Genomic DNA, 19,732 nt, shown 5'->3' with positions numbered 1-19,732 from the left:
ATTGTGAGGCTGCCACTTGTTTGCATTATATTAACACTAAAGTCTGTAAGAAAAGTGTCTCAACACATGACTTTTTTTTTTTCTTTAAAAAAAATGAGGCTAATAATTAGCTAATTAACAGGACCTTTTTCCCCACTATGAGGACTCTCTTCTCAATCAAAGTACATTTAACAATACTAGAGACCATTTTAATTATAACCTATTAGGCTTTTGTAAACACTGTTGCTCTCATTTGTCATCACATTTTCTTAGTTAAAAATAAATAAAAATAAATAAAAATGTTGTAATCTTTTCCTTCCAACCACTGTTCCATTATGTTGTATTATTTATCTTTGGCATGTTGCAGCAATGCATAGGCTGCAACTGAAACGCAGAGTATACTATGCCTAGCCGTGATGCACTTTGACAACGTCATCATCTGAACCTTATCTTTGCTGAACCATGTCATTTACTAAGAAGCAGCATGGTCATTTTCTTACCACATGCTGCCTGGTAGCCTAATGTTAAAGATTAAGCTCCCACCCAACACTGACTCAGCAAAGTCCAACTGTTATCTTTATAGTGGCCTATAGTGGAAGACTTGACATTAGGAAAAGTACAAAGAGCGACTGATCAGATGTGCATGAGTGAATAGTTGGACATATATATGTTAAAGCGGGTGTAAAAGAAGACAATCAAAAAATGTTATGTCAGCATACTCTTTATTCAATGTTTCAATCACATTCCAAATCTTAAATTATGTATTCGACTCAAAATAGTATGAATTCCAACATTTGTGAAAGTTAAAATATCTGACACACTGGAATGAATGGCACATGATACAACTGAGTCTACATGAAGTGACTAATTAACAGCTGAGGAAAATAGTTTTTAGCACCATATTAATAGGAACATATTTTAAAATTGAGGTATTTTCTGTTATTTTCCTTAGAACTTCTCGTGCCCATCGTACAAGAATAAATGTTGTAAATTGTAACAATATTGTATAGTTTTCTTAACGGAGCAGAACGCACACTATTCGGTTGACTCTGTATCTTTTGTAATGCGGAGCTTATTTCCTTGTACTGGTGTGACCTTTACAGAGTGTGTTTGTCAAAGAGGTATTCTCCCATAGCACCGTGTGTCTTAGACGCAGAGATGCGGGTCAGACTGCCAATGTAATCGCCCAGCTTCTTGATGGTGTCATAGCCATCGGCGAGGAAGTGCTGCTCGAGAAAGTCACACAGCTACAAGAGAAGTAAGACAGACAGTAATGAGTAAGATTTAAAAGAATGCTATGGAAAAGATGACCAAATATAATATATTAGGAATCGGTTCATATTTATCAGACAACACAACCCTTAAATATGGTAGACTGAGTTTGCTTAATACATATTGAACTCACGCAAATTGTTAAATTGCAACAGTGTGGCTTTTTTTGTTTCACATTCCCCATCTTTCAGCTAAACAATAGTGTGAGAACAGGTAGCAGTTCTATCCGTCTGCACCAGACTTACATGAGGGTCCGTGTGGAGGCCAGCTCTACGGTGCACGTCGAGAACACATGCATTTAGGACCTTTTGGTAGTCCAAGGAAAAGGACATTGCATCCAGACCACCTCCCCAGTCCTCTCTACTTGGTTTCTAGAACAGAAAGTGTATACTTGGATAAATATATCTATCAATCGTAACAATGATGGCTTGAAAATGGCCCCTAAAAAAAATTAATAAACTTACAGTTATGATCTGAAGCAAAATTCGACCTCCTCTCGTGTTCTGATAATCCAGCAGCTTCTCAGCCTGTTGCCTCTCTGTCACCGAGCGCTCCAGGAAGAAAGAGGAGAATTTCGGCAGAGAAACATCATCCCTGTCAAAATACATCCCCTAGAAGAAATGAGAGAAACACCCTATTTAAGGACTACAGTGAAACAGGCGTTAAGAGAGAAGGAACCCCGGCAAACAGGGCAACGTATTGGTATATTTCAGTGGAAAAACAGGATTTCAATACATTGCCTAACAAATACTACTCATACAGAGACTATATGCTGCTGTGGATTGACGTTCATGATACTGGGACATAAATCATACCAGAGAAAGGTAGGTGTAGGATGCATTGAGCTTCAGGTTGATGAGTTTGTTCAAGTCTCCTTCGGTCTCCAAATGGAGGTTTTGTTTTACCACAGACTGCATTTCTGAAAGACAAAAATACAGGCAATCAATGCGACTGGTATGAGGGCAATGCTGACGTCACACGACGCCCAGTTACTACTGTTTAGTAACACACAGGTGTCCAGAAGACAAAGAAACATGTCTTACCTTTCCTTTCACACTCAGCTAGTTATCTTGACTGGCTCGTGTGTGTGTGTGTGTGTGTGTGTGTGTGTTCACTCGCCCGGTGGAGTGAGATTCTCAAAGTGCTGCCCGTCTTGTATGGCCCCGGTGTTTAAGGGCTTCAGTAAAACATCAGACAGACTGTTGTCACGTGTTATGAAGAGAGTTGAGTTTAAGTGGGACGCAACCTCTCGAGCCAGGTGCTGGGACGTGTTGTGAGTGAACCAAGATCATTGGCATCCTCTCTCTCGCACGCACGCACGCACGCACGCACGCACGCACGCACGCACGCACGCACGCACGCACGCACGCACGCACGCACGCACAGTGTTCCGAGTTCACACATCGTTATCTTCACTTCGAGGCTCGGACGTCAGTTCTTAAAACAAGAACTAACTCACGGACGCAGCGAGCCGACGAGGCAAAGCGTCTGTTTATCTAACGTCCTCAAAGTTAGCACCAACTAGCATAAGGCTACGTTTTCCCTAACGCGCATGCTCGCTGTGGATAAAGTGGAGTTGGTATAGTCACCTCTGCCCTTTGTCTCTCACCAGAGGTCTGTGGGCGACCCCACTCCGCTGCACGGTGCCGTCAGCTGTTGTTATTATTGTACAACAGGGACCCTCGTCCGGTTATGTGAGCCTCTCTACTGCCCCCTCTTGTGTTGGGGACGAATTACACATTTCAGACAAAGTGAGATTATCAGGGACCATATGAGCCATAATAGTGACATTAAAAAGAAAAGAGATAAACAATAATCATTCGAGACAAAAAGGAAGACACGAGAGTTGGGGATTGTAAGCAGTTTGTTCAGCACATCAACCAGGAAGCTGGTCTGGTGTCTGGTGGTTATGGCGTACAGTGCTCTGCGGAGGAGCAGGAACTGGTTGTATGTGATGGGTCTGCAGTGATGTTTCCTGCCTGTTTCCTGGACAGAGGGCAGGCTGGCCAATCCTGACAGTCCGGTGTAGTCTGTTCCTGTCCTGCTTGGTGGACGATCCAAACCAGACAGTGATAGAAGAGCAGACGTGACGATAGCGGAGTCAAACTGAATCAGCTGCTACTGAGGTTGTGCACAGGAAGTACATCCTCGACTGGGCCTTTTTTGAGATGGTGTCGATGTTGGGGGCCCACTTTAGGTCCTGGGATATTGTGGATCCCAGAAACCTGAAGGTCTCCACAGCAGACACATTGCTGTTGAGTATGGTTAAGAGGGGCAGTGATGGGGGGGCTCCTCCTGAAGTCCACTATCCTCTCTACAGTTTTGAGCTTCTTCAGCTCCAGGTTGTTCTGACCACACCAGAAGGTCATCTGTTCAATCCCCCGTCTGTACGCAGACTCATCACCGTGCCTGATGAGGCCGATGACTATTAAATCATCTGCGATCTTCAGGAGTTTAACGGACGGGTCTCCTGAGGTGCAGTCATTAGTGTAGAGGGAGGAAAGCAGTGGGGAGAGAACGCATCCCTGTGGGGCGCTGGTGCTGATAGTCTGGGTGCTGGTCATGATTGATCCCAGCCTCACCTGCTGCGTCCTGTCTGTCTGGAAGTTTGTGATCCACTGACAGGTGGAGGCTGACGAGCTGAGGTGTTGCAGCATGTAGTGCAGTCCCATGTTGACTGCAACATCCACCGACCCGTTTGCCTGGTAGGCAAACTTTAGGGGCTCCAATAGGAGGCCTGTGATGTCCTTCAGGTGGGTCAACACCAGACGTCAGGACGACGGACCTGTCGTCATTTAATCCTGTGATGGAGCATTCCTTGGGCACCGGGATGATCTTGGAGCCTTTGAAGCATGATGGGACTTCACACAGCTCCAGTGATCGGTTGTAGATGGGGGTCAGCTGGTCGCCACAGACTTTCAAGCAGAAGGGTGACCGACCATCTGGGCCTGGTGCCTTTCTGATCTTCTGCTTGTGGGGGGATGGTCTCCTATTATGACTCATTATATCAAAGACAGCATATGTATTTGAGCAGCAGGTGGGGTTTAAAGTATGTCCTGCAGTGAAAGTCAGTGGATGTCCTGGAGTGGGTTGATGAGGAGGTTTCTCTTGTGTGACACAGTGTTTACATGCTGCAATCTGCCGAGAATCTGGGTACTTGGACCAAACAGGAGCAAACCGAAACAGTTTCGATACATTTAAAAGATAAGCTTCCCAGCATCAGTTCATGAGAAAATGATGGATTTAAAAGGCAATCGATTTATTACTGTGCTCATAGAAATGCCAGCATAATACAGGAAATGTAGACAAATTTGTCTTGTGCTATACAGATACACGTTGTGTACATTATGACCTCACTTAATGTCAACCTGAGTCAGAGCAGGACTTTTGATGGACGGGAGAACCAATGGTACGAACCAACGGGTTATTTATTTCAAGGAACCAATTGACAAATGTTCCTTGCAATTTTAAAATGTACAACTATAAAAGGTATGTATGGATTGAGATATATATTTTAAACAAACGTGAGCAACATGGTGAAAATAAGTTTAGTTTGTTTGTAACTTTAGAGTGCAGATCCTAAAATGTATTTCAAAACAAATGATCATGCAGGCAGGGAGTAAATATAAAATACAATAAGTTTGCATGAATGCTGACTCAAAATATGTTTAATACAAGCAGTAGTTATGCTCAATGTCATTTACAAAGGTTACTTCCTCCTCATGTTTCCCCAATGGAAACATTTTTTTTTTGTTGATATACCTGCATTTTTATTGAGCACTGCACCATGATATGAGACCATAAACACAGTTATCACTTCATGTTCTGTTAAAAGCGTGTTGGGGATCTTTTCTGTTCGTAGTTCCTTATATATGTCAACCACAAGGAAGCTATAAATATCACTGTGCAACGAAGCTTCAAACAAATCTGCTGTTCTGGGAAACCAACTGAAGAGACTAGCCGGAGATTTTAACGACAGCACAATTATATAATCATTTCAAATAGTTAGAAAAAACAAAACAAATTGTGTTTATATTGAGCAGCATTTGAAAGCTTTGCCTGAGTTCATAAAACATTTTTTTGTCATCGTATATATTTACACATCATAAAGATACACAAGCAGTCACAAACATGAAACTGGTAATGACAAACATACAGCAGATGTAAATCAACTACCACTGATAAACATGTAAAACAGGGGCAAACTTACTTGATTGACTTTGACAAGTAGCACATTATGACCGTTAATAAGGAAGTAACAGGCAGGGCAAAGGTACAAGGCCAAAAAGGAGAAGCAGTTATTTACTCAGTCACTTGCCAATATGAGAGAGGATCAGAGGTTACAGAAGGAGGACACGGTTAGGAATTAAAAGTCAACACCACCGGAATAAAGTTAATATTGGACTGCGTCAGCCCAGGCACGAAGAATTTCTTTGCCAACCTCAAGTGTTGTTGCTTCTGTCAACACACTTGTGGCTTAAAGTTTATGTTGGGACCACAAAGGGATTGTACAAGTTCATCGAATGTGTGTAGCTCAGTAAACTGCAATGACGATGAAGCCTTTATCTTTCAAAATCACCTCACACCACTTTCTGCTGTGCGTCTTCCTGAGTCGACTTTGGGTAAGAATTTTTGAATCTTTCCCCTCTGATAGTGATCCGATAGCCTACCTACTCAAAAGAAAAGCGTCAAAACCACAGTGATGCTTAATATGAATCATCTCTAACCACCAAGTTTAGACAGTGGAAAGATTGTCTTCAATATCAGTATGTACAGCAAACCAAAAGGACTTCATTCTTTCTTGTCTGCAGTAATCTATTCTCACTTACTTCCTCAGAGAAACAAAAGCATGAAGGAAGCAATAACGTAATGTAAAACATAAAGGGAGCTGGACCTCTAATATTTAATATCTTGCTCATCGTAAATTTTAAACAAAGTGATGTAGCTGGATACTGTTTTGTAACACTGTCTGTCTGTATTTATTAGGATAATGACATTTTGTAAGTCATACCATTGTATAACATGTATCACATGGAAGTAACTCCTGTGCACAAATATGTCCATATTTCATGGACATGATTGGTATTATTAAAAAAAGAAAGCAATAGTTAAATAGTTTTGTAAAAGTCAATATTTTGTGTGAACTCTTTCAGTAGTATATTTCAGATGTTGTTGCTATTGTTGAGATTTAGAGGTCGAAGTACAACATATTAATTTCCGGGCCATAATTTGCATTTGAACATCTGAGGTGTTTCCTCTAGTTTCCTGCACAGCAATATCATATATATGTCCTAAGTTGTATTTAAGTAATGTATGTTTAGGTACAAAAACATAACAAAATAAATAAGTAGATTGTCTCTGAACCACCACGTCTTTTAAAAACAACGTCCTTGTCACAATGCTTTAAACAGTATGCTAGATACAATATAATATTGCATTATAAAGCAATCAAGTAAGTAAGTTGAACACTTGTGACAATTTAGTAAAATATTAAATCATCTCTGATCTATCTGATCATTCTCTCTGTGAAATTCCTATTCTTCTTTAGTTTGTCACAAACTCAACCGTAGCCACATCCGACCCAACACCAGAAACGGCAACAACACCGTTGACGACTTTTCTAACAACACAATCACGTAAGTTTGAGCCACTGTCCTTTTTTGGTGACATGTCTGCATCCTTGTATTGTGATGCATACTTCTGTGAAGGCCAATTATGATGTCCAATGTGATGTCTCCAACTTTCTTTAATGAAACGGTCAACTCTTTGTCTTTTCAGGTCCTGGAGATGTTCATAATGTGACTGTGGTGACACAAAATGAGATCAGTATAACTCTGAAGTGGGACAAGGTTAACACAATCTCAACATACTTTCTACACTATGTTAACGAAGGGGGTCCAAAGGAGAAATTCATATCTGAAAGAGACGGAGGGCCATCAGTCACACATGTGGTTACTACTCTGACTGCTGGGAGAAAATATGATTTCATCCTCATCACGTATCAGGTAGTCAACAGCACTGGATACTCATTTGAAGCTGTCACTGGTAGGTCACCAGGCATTTGGAATAAGGCATTTTTATTTTTATATGCAAATTAAATTGCTCTGTGAAAATATTCTGAACTATAGCCTTAAGGCCCAGAGTGACATTTAGTGGATTCTAGTGATGTGAACCCCTCTGCTCACATCTTTTTCCAAGCGTGTTGGAGAACTATGGTGGCCTTCAGATTTTAGTAAAAGGAGCTACGCTTGTCAATACTCTGCTTTTCTACATGACGCCATCATTTATTTGAAAAACAAATTCATAATATTAAAAAACTAAATATTGTTTAGAGAGTTTACAACAAAGAAATAACTATATAAAGTAAATAATATCTCACTCAAAAAGTTAAACGTCAATAAAATAAATAAGTTTATAAATAATGGGGAAGTCAGACATCCGTCCGTATCATGTCCGTTCTTTTTGCACAGATACGTTGATAAAGTATTTGTTTATTTACACGCACATATTTTATTTCATGTACAGTCGCAAGCGTAGTCGTCATCAACTTGTGTATTCTTCACTTCTTCAAAACATTAATAGAGTAGAATAAAAAGCACCAGCAATGTCGGTGCTTATCAATAGTTTAAAACTCAAAAGGCTCTTGCTCAGTGTCTGTTCTGGGCTGCTGTAGAAACATGGAGGAGCAACATGGCACACTCCGTCGTAGACGACCCACTCCCTTTGTAGGTATAAATGGCTTTTTCTAAGAGAACGAAAACAATAAAAAAATGTTGTTTTAAAATGATTATACACTGAATAAAACATAGTTAGGAATATTATATCCCATTGCTCCCCCTCAACATTACACACTGTTCTTTTAAGTTCAGTGAAGGAGAGATACACGTCACTGCAACAGAGGGATCTGAATAAGTGATGAAATCAATCTCCTACTACATCCACACTAACAGGTTCGGGATTACAAGGGGTTTTATTTGTCATTGTATGCGCACTAGATGGGTGCCAGTGATGTTTTAGGCGGTTTTAATCATCCGCTGTAAATTTCTTAAGCAAAGTTTTAAAATGAAAACCATCTTCGTCCACATTTTATATACTTAAAACAGACATGTTTATAAAATAATGGACTACCAACTATTAATTTGCTTGTTGTGAAAACTGTTTGTCTTTTCAGCTCCTGGAAATGCACATAATGTGACCGTGTCAACACAAAGTGAGACCAGTATAACTCTGGAGTGGGACAAAGTGAATGACATCCTCAATTATATAATTGTGATGAATGGAAGAGAGATTAATGTCACTGCATCAGCGGGACAGGGACCAGTGTCACAAACAATCTCAGAGCTCACAAGTGGGACGAAATATGACTTCACTCTCTTCACTGTGTTTGAAAATGTCAGAAGCAGCGGAGTGAACATCACTGCACCCACTGGTGAGTGAATTCTCCTCTCATACAGCCATATAACAAGAGTCAGGTCAAAGCTATGCAAGAACATATTATCATTAAAATGTACACGTAACAGACGGGTGTTGTTCACTCAATATTGCAAATGGTGGCTAATAAACTTCAATAATATAATGCAACTTCTTAGTTTTTTAAAAAACTGCACAAAATCCAACATTTTATCAAGAATATATTTTCTTTCAATATCTTCTCTACTTCTTTTTACATCCTAGCTCCTCCCAATGCACAAGCTTTCCAATCAGTTGCACAAAGTGAGACCAGTATAACTCTGGAGTGGGACAAAGTGAATGACATCCTCTATTATATAATTGTGTTAAGTGGAAGCGAGATTAATGTCACTGCATCAGCGGGACAGGGACCAGTGTCACAAACAATCTCAGAGCTCACAAGTGGGAATAAATATGACTTCACTCTCTTCACTGTGTTTGAAAATGTCAGAAGCAGCGGAGTGAACATCACTGCACCCACTGGTGAGTGAATTCTCCTCATGAAGACTAACAACAAGAGCAAGGACACAGTGCTCTGTAACAATACCTAACTGAACATTTCTTATTGTTAAAAGATGGATTAACAATTTGGACTTTTGCTGATGAAATAATGGAGTTGAATCCAACTATTAATTTGCTTGAAAGACACTTTGTTGTGAAAAATGTCAACTGTTTGTCTTTTCAGCTCCTGGAAATGCACATAATGTGACCGTGTCAACACAAAGTGAGACCAGTATAACTCTGGAGTGGGACAAAGTGAATGACATCCTCAATTATATAATTGTGATGAATGGAAGAGAGATTAATGTCACTGCATCAGCGGGACAGGGACCAGTGTCACAAACAATCTCAGAGCTCACAAGTGGGACGAAATATGACTTCACTCTCTTCACTGTGTTTGAAAATGTCAGAAGCAGCGGAGTGAACATCACTGCACCCACTGGTGAGTGAATTCTCCTCTCATACAGCCATATAACAAGAGTCAGGTCAAAGCTATGCAAGAACATAATATCATTAAAATGTACACGTAACAGACGGGTGTTGTTCACTCAATATTGCAAATGGTGGCTAATAAACTTCAATAATATAATGCAACTTCTTAGTTTTTTTAAAAACTGCACAAAATCCAACATTTTATCAAGAATATATTTTCTTTCAATATCTTCTCTACTTCTTTTTACATCCTAGCTCCTCCCAATGCACAAGCTTTCCAATCAGTTGCACAAAGTGAGACCAGTATAACTCTGGAGTGGGACAAAGTGAATGACATTCTCTATTATATAATTGTGTTAAGTGGAAGCGAGATTAATGTCACTGCATCAGCGGGACAGGGACCAGTGTCACAAACAATCTCAGAGCTCACAAGTGGGAATAAATATGACTTCACTCTCTTCACTGTGTTTGAAAATGTCAGAAGCAGCGGAGTGAACATCACTGCACCCACTGGTGAGTGAATTCTCCTCATGAAGACTAACAACAAGAGCAAGGACACAGTGCTCTGTAACAATACCTAACTGAACATTTCTTATTGTTAAAAGATGGATTAACAATTTTGACTTTTGCTGATGAAATAATGGAGTTGAATCCAACTATTAATTTGCTTGAAAGACACTTTGTTGTGAAAAATGTCAACTGTTTGTCTTTTCAGCTCCTGGAAATGCACATAATGTGACCGTGTCAACACAAAGTGAGACCAGTATAACTCTGGAGTGGGACAAAGTGAATGACATCCTCAATTATATAATTGTGATGAATGGAAGAGAGATTAATGTCACTGCATCAGCGGGACAGGGACCAGTGTCACAAACAATCTCAGAGCTCACAAGTGGGACGAAATATGACTTCACTCTCTTCACTGTGTTTGAAAATGTCAGAAGCAGCGGAGTGAACATCACTGCACCCACTGGTGAGTGAATTCTCCTCTCATACAGCCATATAACAAGAGTCAGGTCAAAGCTATGCAAGAACATATTATCATTAAAATGTACACGTAACAGACGGGTGTTGTTCACTCAATATTGCAAATGGTGGCTAATAAACTTCAATAATATAATGCAACTTCTTAGTTTTTTTAAAAACTGCACAAAATCCAACATTTTATCAAGAATATATTTTCTTTCAATATCTTCTCTACTTCTTTTTACATCCTAGCTCCTCCCAATGCACAAGCTTTCCAATCAGTTGCACAAAGTGAGACCAGTATAACTCTGGAGTGGGACAAAGTGAATGACATTCTCTATTATATAATTGTGTTAAGTGGAAGCGAGATTAATGTCACTGCATCAGCGGGACAGGGACCAGTGTCACAAACAATCTCAGAGCTCACAAGTGGGACGAAATATGACTTCACTCTCTTCACTGTGTTTGAAAATGTCAGAAGCAGCGGAGTGAACATCACTGCACCCACTGGTGAGTGAATTCTCCTCTCATACAGCCATATAACAAGAGTCAGGTCAAAGCTATGCAAGAACATAATATCATTAAAATGTACACGTAACAGACGGGTGTTGTTCACTCAATATTGCAAATGGTGGCTAATAAACTTCAATAATATAATGCAACTTCTTAGTTTTTTTAAAAACTGCACAAAATCCAACATTTTATCAAGAATATATTTTCTTTCAATATCTTCTCTACTTCTTTTTACATCCTAGCTCCTCCCAATGCACAAGCTTTCCAATCAGTTGCACAAAGTGAGACCAGTATAACTCTGGAGTGGGACAAAGTGAATGACATCCTCAATTATATAATTGTGTTAAGTGGAAGCGAGATTAATGTCACTGCATCAGCGGGACAGGGACCAGTGTCACAAACAATCTCAGAGCTCACAAGTGGGATGAAATATGACTTCACTCTCTTCACTGTGTTTGAAAATGTCAGAAGCAGCGGAGTGAACATCAGTGCACCCACTGGTGAGTGAATTCTCCTCATGAAGGCTAACAACAAGAGCAAGGACACAGTGCTCTGTAACAATACCTAACTGAACATTTCTTATTGTTAAAAGATGGATTAACAATTTTGACTTTTGCTGATGAAATAATGGAGTTGAATCCAACTATTAATTTGCTTGAAAGACACTTTGTTGTGAAAACTGTCAACTGTTTGTCTTTTCAGCTCCTGGAAATGTAAATACTGTGACCGTGTCAACACAAAATGAGACCAGTATAACTCTGGAGTGGGACAAAGTGAATGACATCTCATCATACGCTCTACAATATGATAGCAAAGAGGACACCATCAACATACTCCATCAAGACGCATCAGTCAAACATGAGGTCTATCCACTTAAGGCTGGGAAGAAATATGATTTCACTCTCATCACTCTCTTTGAGAAAGTCAACAGCACTGGATTCTCATTTAACGCTGCGACTGGTGGGTGACCTTTGAGTAAACACACAAAGCCACGTATTTTGCTTATGATATGCCAATCCTTTACAAATTGCTGTATTTAATTGCACCTTTTTAAAAGCTTTAACTCGTCCCACCCATCACAAATAAAACTTCCAACAGACGTAGGATTTAGAGGAACTAATGCGCATCGACGATAATACTACCTATTCATATTGCAGATGATTACAATAAAACCAATATAACACTGCAGTAAAAAAGGTTTTAAAAAATACTGTAGTGACCTGGATCTCTCTCATACACTTCATAATATGTAGGCTATTATTCCTCCTCAGGTTGGAGTGAATGTTTTGAAATGCACACTGTATTTTTAAATCTCTTAAAAAGCATTTATTCTAACTTAATTTCTGCATTCAAAATGTGTGTGTGTGTGTGTGTTTTCAGTTCCCTCAATGGTGACTGTGGTGAACGTGACTGAACGCTCTGTGACCAACTTAACGCTGACGTGGCGGACGAATAAAAACTGGAACTACTCTCTCCAGATAAACGGGGCAAGTTCCCAGCTTCTCCCAAATGGATCCATAGATGTGATGTCCCATTCAATCGTCTCTCTCCAGCCGGGAACAGAGTATCCGTTCAGCGTGACCACAGTGTTCTCTGGACTTAACAGCACTGCTTATAAAGGCTTCACAGTAACAGGTACATTATATATATATATATATATATATATATATATATATATATATATATATATATATATATATACACGCTTTCTCTCCGGCAAACTGTCAAAAACTGTTGTCAGTGTATAATTTCCAATATGAATAGTCCAGAACTGGAAAGTATTATTTGTTGATTGAATTATGTGCTGTTTAACAAATGGAGGCTTTTATTTTCTCATTCATTTCAGCCATAGACTGTACCAATGGAACCTGGCGTGTTACTAACTCATCAATCCAAGGGACGATTGAAGGCTTGTTCTCGAATGCATCCGCCACTTATGAATCACAAACTCATGTCAGTCCTGGAAGAGGCACTGTGTCATTTGTTGGCCTTCACCCCGGCGCGACCTACGAGGTGTCTCTCGTCTATGAAACTAATTCAATACACTTTCTACAGTGTAGCCACAGTTTGACAATCCGTAAGTACAACACTGTTTTACCACAAAACTGATATTTATCTTCATTTACAATGGAAACTATGTGAAGTGCTTACATGATCTTTCTCAATTTCTATTTAGATATTATACATTTATATTTTAAAGCATTTGAACCACAATGCTAGTGGAAGGTACCGTGTTATATAATCAATTGTTTTTTGTGTGTGAAAATATATATGAAATGTCCACAAGCACCCTGCCTAGAGTCGACAGCGGCATCTACAAATTGCTATTTATTCCTAAAACTGTGACGTATCCAACAAATAATACACAAAAAGCAGCAATTCCTCACTCTGGTAAAGTTGGAATGATTAACAGAATTATTGGCTAATCAATATTGATCATAGAATTTAAGATTCCTGTGGATTGGCTAGTCATGGTCTCTGTATTACATTTCGATGCACAAAAAAGCAAATGCATGAATTTGTGTTGTTTGACAATGGTTACACTGGTCTGTGGTTGTATTGTAAAGGCACATTTCCACTTGTTTTACTCAGTTCCTCCATCTTTAAGCGCTCACTGTGAGTACTGGGACGCTGGCTATTCCATCTTTATCGCCTGGAATAAACCGGCTGGCGTGTGGACTTCTGTGGAGGTGAACGTGACTGGGAGAAGTTACACAGTGCATGAAAATGAGGAACAACATTTCAAAATACCTGGATTCCAACCTGCTAACACATATGAGGTGTCTTTAGCTTCACTGTCCGGGACCGTAAGGAGTTATGAACCATTCGTTTTTTCATGTCTCACTGATCCAAGGGGTGAGTCAAAGTGACTATATTACTCTATAAAAGCACAATTTCAGTGTGTTTCCTGAAGGAACCTTTAACAATATATTCTCACTTTTATCGCATTATTGTGCTGCTTGGAATAAGTTGTATGACGGGCTTTTTGTTTGGTTTTAGTGTCGACTGTGTTGAGAATTTAAATGTTTTAAAGTCTTTAATCCAGATTCTACCCCCTGTAGGAGTCATTGCAGGGGCTGTCTTTGCTGTTGGGATTTTTGGTCTCCTGGTCTGTTTGGCTGTCTTCTTTTTTATTAAAAGACCAGATATTATCAGGTTAGTGCTGCCTCAGTAACCATAGTTACATTATCTCCCTGAAATGTAGTGAATCAGACTCAATCGGGGACCCTCTTTGCTTCTTTCCCACAGCAGAAAAAGGGTTTTCAAAGGTGGTTCAAGACAATCCAGTAAAAAGTGCAAGTAAGTATACGTTTCACCATTTCTACATCATGCTAACACCACTGTCAGTCTACAATGTAGAGAAAAGGGAAATTAGATCTTGTATCTGACAGATAATTACAAGTTTGACCATATATGACTTTAAGATCCACGCCATTATTACGTCATATTTATGTATGTGAATTGTCTTAAATACCATTACAACATGCCGTGGGTTCTACTTTTCTTGTGTGCTTTTTTTCAGAGCTATTCCTGTGGCAAAGTTTCCAGACCACTTCTACCAATTAGGTGTGGATGAGAATAGAGGTTTCAGCCAGGAATACGAGGTGCATACAAACGCATATCATATTTTGTTTCTCTTCTATGTCTTCCTATTTTTTAACATGACCATAACAGTGTGTGTGTGTGTGTCTGTGTGTATAGCTGGGGTACCGTTTCACTTGCTTTCCGTTCAATCACATGCCGTCTCATCTCCCAACTTCCATGCAGAGCTTTATTCCTGTTGGCGTGGAGCAAACACGAGAGGCAGCTCTTCTACCCCAGAACAAACCAAGGAACCGTTTCAACAATGTCCTACCGTGTAAGCCTGTCCTCTGACTGCTGGACCGCAATATCATGAGCAGTCGACACTCAGATCCACCGATTCATTCTAAGCATTGCCTACTTTGTTGTGGCGCATTGCAGTTGAACCATCTTCTGTTTTGACATCCTAGACGACTGGTGTCGGGTGAAGCTATCTGCATCCAATCCCAATGAAACTTCGGACTACATTAATGCCTGTTACATACCGGTAAGAATTACTTCATGACTGTCAAAGGTCATATTTGATAAGCTTGAACCTTTCATTATCTGTAGTGAAAATGGTGTTCTATGCCATGCTGAGCAATATAAGACTTGGAACGTGTTCATGTTACCTTTGACAATTGCTTCTTAGGGCTACAACAACAACAGAGAGTACATCGCCACCCAGGGTCCTCTGCCCTCGACAGTCAATGAATTTTGGAAAATGATCTGGGAACAAAGAGTGAAAGGCATCGTCATGGTAACCAACTGCACTGAGGGAGGACGGGTGAGTCATCAGGAATATTTGAGAATATTTCACAGACAGATTTTAGAGGAAGTGCAGACTTAAATAATTGACTCATTGTCCATTGTTTGCTCTAATAGCTGAGGTGTAGTCAAATGGTCACACACAATTACTTTTTAAGTCCCTACAAAATATTGACTACAAGTACATTAAAACAGCTTCAATAACCCAATGTTGGCGTTTCTTTCCCCTAGACTAAGTGTGAGCGATACTGGCCTGCAGACAGAAAGCCATGCTCTTACGGAGAGCTGGTGGTCACCATCAGATCTGAGCAGCGGGAGCCCGAGTGGACGTTGAGGGAATTTAGGGTGAAACATGTATGGACCATCTCTAAAAATGTTTATTGTTCAAAAGGTTGAGTTTAAATACAATTCCAAGTCACAAAGCACAACAAATTGAATGAAAACTGTGATTGTGTCAGAGCTCAAATAACAATTCATAACCCCTTTCTAAAGAGGATAAATGCTCGACAACTTCTGTTGGTTCAAGACTTACAGTATTTGATCATCTTCACAGGGGAATACCTCAGAGGAGCACACAGTGAGACATTTTCACTTCACTGCCTGGCCTGACCATGGAGTCCCACAGGGCACAGAAATCCTGATCCAGTTCAGAGGACTGGTGAGACGGCACATAGAGAGCGATGGGGCTGAAGCGCCAACCGTGGTTCACTGCAGGTACAGAATGAGTGCTAGTCTGGAGAGTAAGTAGCCTTTAATAAAGGTCAAAGAGAAAAAAGGGGTGACGTAGTTGGGTCAACTTACAACATTACTTCTATTCTATCTTATGATATATATGCACATGAAATATCAGCTTTTATAACTTTCACTGGTTTAATGTCGATGTCAGTTGTAAGTAAGAAGTTGCTCAGAGGAGAGACAATGTTTTAAATTCAGAAGTGACTGATTTCCAGATGTATTTAAAAATCTACTTTGAGACCATCAAACTACCTAATGATGACCATCATACCTGGACACTAACTGCTTTCCCTTTGCTTTGTGTCTCTCTCTTAGTGCTGGAGTGGGGAGGACAGGCACCATCATTGCTCTGGATGTGCTGCTTCAGCAGCTCGAGAAGGAAAAAGCTGTGGGAATCAATGGCTTTGTGCACAAGATGAGACTGAGCCGCCCACACATGGTGCAGACGGAGGTAAAACCGCTCACATGAAGTTACTTCAGGCTGAAGTACCACTTCCTTAGGTGGAAACATGTTTAAGGTTGAGGGTGAGATTCTGTTGAGCTCACATCTGGTGATACAGTACAAGCACTGACACTATAGCATATGCATGTATCGAATTGTAAGCTTAGCTTAGAGTTCCATGTGGTTGTTCATCTCCACCCTTTTCTAGCCCATATTTGAAAGATATTTACTACATTCATGTAGGCCACCATGCACTAAAGTGGTTGTTTATATGCATATTTAAATTATATGTATTGCTTAATTGTAAGTCCACATAACACACTATACCCAAAGTTCTGCTTTTCAAATGACCAGCAAAATGTGGTTTGTTTTCAGTCCCAGTATGTTTTCCTGCACCAATGCATCATGGACCGTCTGCAGCTAGATGAGAAGAATGAAGAGCACATATATGAGAATGAGGAGCACATATATGAGAATGAAGACATGATATACGCCAATGCCACTGCACTCCAAATGCTGACAAAAGCCTAAACTAAACAAGATCGTCAGCACTGAAGTCAGTCTTTTATACACTATATATACATATACATATACACACTGTACATGAATAGTCCTCTTTAGATTGTATTTAACTTGTACATTTGTGTTCCTCTCATCTACAAAATGTGTTCTTCCTATTATTATTATAATAATTATTATTATGATGATGATGATGATGATGATGATGTGTCGAAAAAACACTCCAGGTGACTGAAAAATGTTTTAAAATTACATTTATTAAAAATAAGAAATGTAGGTAAAAAAGATTTACCTGATTTTCTATTTGTACAACAAATACAATATTTCTCATGAACAGAAATACTTGAATGTGTCTGCCAAGTCTGTGAATTAAAAGAACAACACAATAAGTCACATGTGTTAAACTGACACAGAGAAGCAAAACACAAGAGTATAAACATTGTTCGTACTTGATACATGTCGAAGATCCTTTGCCAGCAGACAACACACCCGCTCGGCTCACGCATCATCCACCATGATGCCTTTACTTGGTGGGTGCTTGCTAGTGACGGCAATAGAGAAGTTACGATGGATGAGTTCCCGTCTGGCTTGTAGGGCCTCAGGGTTGACCGTGACTTGCACTGAATGCTTCTTGCCTGGATGCAGGGGCTCAATTTTACCGGCTACAGGCGGGGGAGCGACGGAGAACTTCTTAGCGATGTTGTGCAGGACACTGCACGCCTTGATAATGTTGGCCTTTTTGTCCAAAGAGCATTCTTGTGCAAAACCAAGTTGCATCAGACACCTGAAGCGCCTCTTCATGGAGCCGAGCGTCGTCCGCATGACGTTGTGGATCTTCGTGTGGGCCTCATTGAAGCGGGTCTCATTGTCATTTGCAGGTTCTGCCACAGGAGTCAAGACGTGATTGCTTAAGTGATAGCCGTTTCCACCTTTAAGAAATGATGCGGGAGAGAATGCAATTAATAAAAGCTAAAAAGGGTTTCAGAGCTTAACTGATATAAAATCAACTTTTTGAGGAGTGAATGTCAACGAGGACTGCATTGCATAGGTTTGTTATGTAGCAACAAGTAACCTGGTATAAGTGTGTATTATTTATTATGACAATCTTCTGAATGATCAAGTGGGGAAGTTCAGTCTCAACCTTGGAAACAGTAGTTTGACCAAGGTTTGAGGATCACAGAGCCGTTGAAAGCTCTGGAGAAAACTAGCACATGGATCTTGAGGTTTTTTTGTTTGTTTTTTTTAGACCAACACACTGTTGTGGGTAGCATAACGCGGTAAGCATACACTGTTCCTTTTATAGATAATGGATAATTATAATGTTTTTTAAAATAAGGTAATGGTATACGTGTGTGTGTGTTAATGATACACTGACATTTAGAAAAGCATGTCAGTTTGCACAGAGACAAATATGAATGATGTTCTGACATCCAAACCATTCTTAATGATGCTTTTTTGTTTTTACATCTTACCAATAACCCAATATGGTCCGTGCAGTTCCTCCTCCATTTCCCTTCCTTTGAACGACGAGTCCCAGAGCTCCTGCTCAAACGTGCTGCCCACGCAGCACTTTTCCACACTCAGTATGTTGCCGTCGGAGTCGCATATGAACTGGCTCACCACCGACGTGTAACCCAGGGTGTTGACAAAAGACCGGAACGTCTCCTTCTCATACGGAGAAGCTCGTATCTTGAAGTGAGCTGGAGCCAAGACGCCCAGCACGTTGGGGATCCCGCAGACTCTCCTGATACTGCAGGCGACATTGGCTTTGGCATCCCGGAGCAGCGGAAATGAGATGAACTGATCGGCCATACCCGCGATGACTGCGGAGAGCGTGCAGATGAGCGCCGGGAAGTCCGCCTGGCTCGAGCCGAGTCTCTGCAGGACGTCGGTGGAGGAAACGCCGTGTGCGTAATAGTTTAGCGCCACCATGACCGCCGCGTCCACTGACAGTGCGGGTTTATTCATAGCGACGGTCTTCATGCGGATGCAGACTGCGTCTGTGATGAAAGCGATGCAGGGTCTGGTGAGGTGGAACATCTGGAACAAAGCGTCGTCGTCGAAGTCGTCGAAACTGCTCGGAGCCGCTCCGTCGTGTCTGAGGAGCTCCTCCTGGACCGCGAGCCACACCGGCAGAGCGAAGGCCATTTGTTTACCACTGCGGCGAAACACGTGCAACTCCGACTGAAGGGACAACAACTATTAGTGGATGAATGACAAATGGTGTGTGTGTGTGTGTGTGTGTGTGTAGCCTCGAGTGTCATGGAAGCACGGTCTTCTTCTTTTAGACAGTCCGCAAAGCTGTACTTTATCCCCACCTAGTGGACAGCCATGCAGCGGTCAGTACATTAATAAGGAATCCAGATGGGACGAGTAATTTAGTCATTTCAGTGGAATATACTTAGGGAAACTATATACCATGACTCACAGAACATGTCTCAATTATCAGTGTGGAACTATAAGTGAAAGAGAGGAATTGGAGGTAGCCCACCATAATAAAAAAGTAATATACATTAACCTTTTTATCTGGGCTCTGAATTGGGATTTTGACCAATTAGATATGTGTTTTACAATAAAATATTATCTCATCATCTT

The 19,732-nt window shown here is 40.5% G+C and overlaps 3 protein-coding genes across 13 annotated transcripts; 1 reads left to right on the top strand and 2 right to left on the bottom strand.

Annotated features, from left to right (window-relative positions):
- Window positions 1-682: 682 nt before the first annotated feature.
- zgc:56095 (uncharacterized protein LOC406286 homolog) lies at window positions 683-12,491 on the bottom strand. Of its 3 annotated transcripts, XM_034558136.1 has the most exons (6): window positions 12,469-12,491; window positions 2,295-2,354; window positions 2,067-2,170; window positions 1,716-1,862; window positions 1,497-1,622; window positions 683-1,226 (listed from the first exon to the last, which is right to left on the bottom strand). In XM_034558136.1, the coding sequence occupies exons 3-6, from the start codon at window positions 2,166-2,168 to the stop codon at window positions 1,077-1,079; spliced, it is 525 nt and encodes a 174-aa protein (XP_034414027.1). In that variant the 5' UTR covers window positions 2,169-2,170; window positions 2,295-2,354; window positions 12,469-12,491; the 3' UTR covers window positions 683-1,076. The 3 variants fall into 3 exon arrangements, with proteins under 3 accessions (XP_034414027.1, XP_034414028.1, XP_034414026.1); XM_034558137.1 differs by lacking the exons at window positions 2,295-2,354; window positions 12,469-12,491 and adding an exon at window positions 2,841-2,950; XM_034558135.1 differs by lacking the exon at window positions 12,469-12,491 and having other exon boundaries at window positions 2,295-2,547.
- Window positions 5,516-17,477, top strand: LOC117748415 (receptor-type tyrosine-protein phosphatase H-like). Of its 8 annotated transcripts, none has more exons than XM_034558126.1 (24): window positions 5,516-5,873; window positions 6,800-6,887; window positions 7,030-7,296; window positions 8,423-8,461; window positions 8,965-9,183; window positions 9,386-9,643; window positions 9,889-10,146; window positions 10,349-10,606; window positions 10,852-11,109; window positions 11,355-11,612; window positions 11,815-12,072; window positions 12,493-12,747; window positions 12,959-13,189; window positions 13,705-13,968; window positions 14,175-14,268; window positions 14,362-14,412; window positions 14,636-14,717; window positions 14,881-14,971; window positions 15,105-15,181; window positions 15,326-15,460; window positions 15,673-15,795; window positions 15,995-16,155; window positions 16,492-16,627; window positions 16,994-17,477. In XM_034558126.1, the coding sequence occupies exons 1-24, from the start codon at window positions 5,799-5,801 to the stop codon at window positions 17,147-17,149; spliced, it is 4,092 nt and encodes a 1,363-aa protein (XP_034414017.1). In that variant the 5' UTR covers window positions 5,516-5,798; the 3' UTR covers window positions 17,150-17,477. The 8 variants fall into 8 exon arrangements, with proteins under 8 accessions (XP_034414017.1, XP_034414021.1, XP_034414019.1 ...); XM_034558130.1 differs by lacking the exon at window positions 8,965-9,183 and adding an exon at window positions 8,926-8,964 and having other exon boundaries at window positions 8,423-8,680; window positions 9,425-9,643; XM_034558128.1 differs by having other exon boundaries at window positions 8,423-8,680; window positions 8,926-9,183; window positions 9,889-9,927; window positions 10,388-10,606.
- On the bottom strand, window positions 17,375-19,515 carry si:dkey-197c15.6 (putative nuclease HARBI1). Of its 2 annotated transcripts, XM_034558134.1 has the most exons (3): window positions 18,610-19,515; window positions 17,587-18,066; window positions 17,375-17,499 (listed from the first exon to the last, which is right to left on the bottom strand). In XM_034558134.1, exons 1-2 carry the CDS (start codon window positions 19,283-19,285, stop codon window positions 17,636-17,638), a joined length of 1,107 nt encoding a protein of 368 aa, XP_034414025.1. In that variant the 5' UTR covers window positions 19,286-19,515; the 3' UTR covers window positions 17,375-17,499; window positions 17,587-17,635. The 2 variants fall into 2 exon arrangements, with proteins under 2 accessions (XP_034414025.1, XP_034414024.1); XM_034558133.1 differs by having other exon boundaries at window positions 17,375-18,066.
- Between the last annotated feature and the right edge of the window lie 217 nt (window positions 19,516-19,732).

The sequence above is a fragment of the Cyclopterus lumpus genome, chromosome 19 (genome assembly GCF_009769545.1).
Source record: "Cyclopterus lumpus isolate fCycLum1 chromosome 19, fCycLum1.pri, whole genome shotgun sequence".
Lineage (NCBI taxonomy): Eukaryota > Metazoa > Chordata > Actinopteri > Perciformes > Cyclopteridae > Cyclopterus > Cyclopterus lumpus.
Note: the sequence above shows the minus strand (reverse complement) of the source record. Positions and strands in the feature narration are given on the sequence as shown.

Coding starts and splice junctions, on each gene's coding strand:
- zgc:56095 (XM_034558136.1), bottom strand. CDS start 2,168: ATGCAGTCTGTGGTAAAACAAAACCTCCATTTGGAGACCGAAGGAGAC. Junction 1,623..1,715: donor TTTTGCTTCAGATCATAACT/GTAAGTTTATTA, acceptor TTTCTGTTCTAG/AAACCAAGTAGAGAGGACTG. Junction 1,227..1,496: donor GCCTCCACACGGACCCTCAT/GTAAGTCTGGTG, acceptor CTTCTCTTGTAG/CTGTGTGACTTTCTCGAGCA.
- LOC117748415 (XM_034558124.1), top strand. CDS start 5,799: ATGACGATGAAGCCTTTATCTTTCAAAATCACCTCACACCACTTTCTG. Junction 10,607..10,851: donor GAACATCACTGCACCCACTG/GTGAGTGAATTC, acceptor TTTACATCCTAG/CTCCTCCCAATGCACAAGCT. Junction 12,748..12,958: donor TAAAGGCTTCACAGTAACAG/GTACATTATATA, acceptor CATTCATTTCAG/CCATAGACTGTACCAATGGA.
- si:dkey-197c15.6 (XM_034558133.1), bottom strand. CDS start 19,285: ATGGCCTTCGCTCTGCCGGTGTGGCTCGCGGTCCAGGAGGAGCTCCTC. Junction 18,067..18,609: donor CGGACCATATTGGGTTATTG/GTAAGATGTAAA, acceptor CATTTCTTAAAG/GTGGAAACGGCTATCACTTA.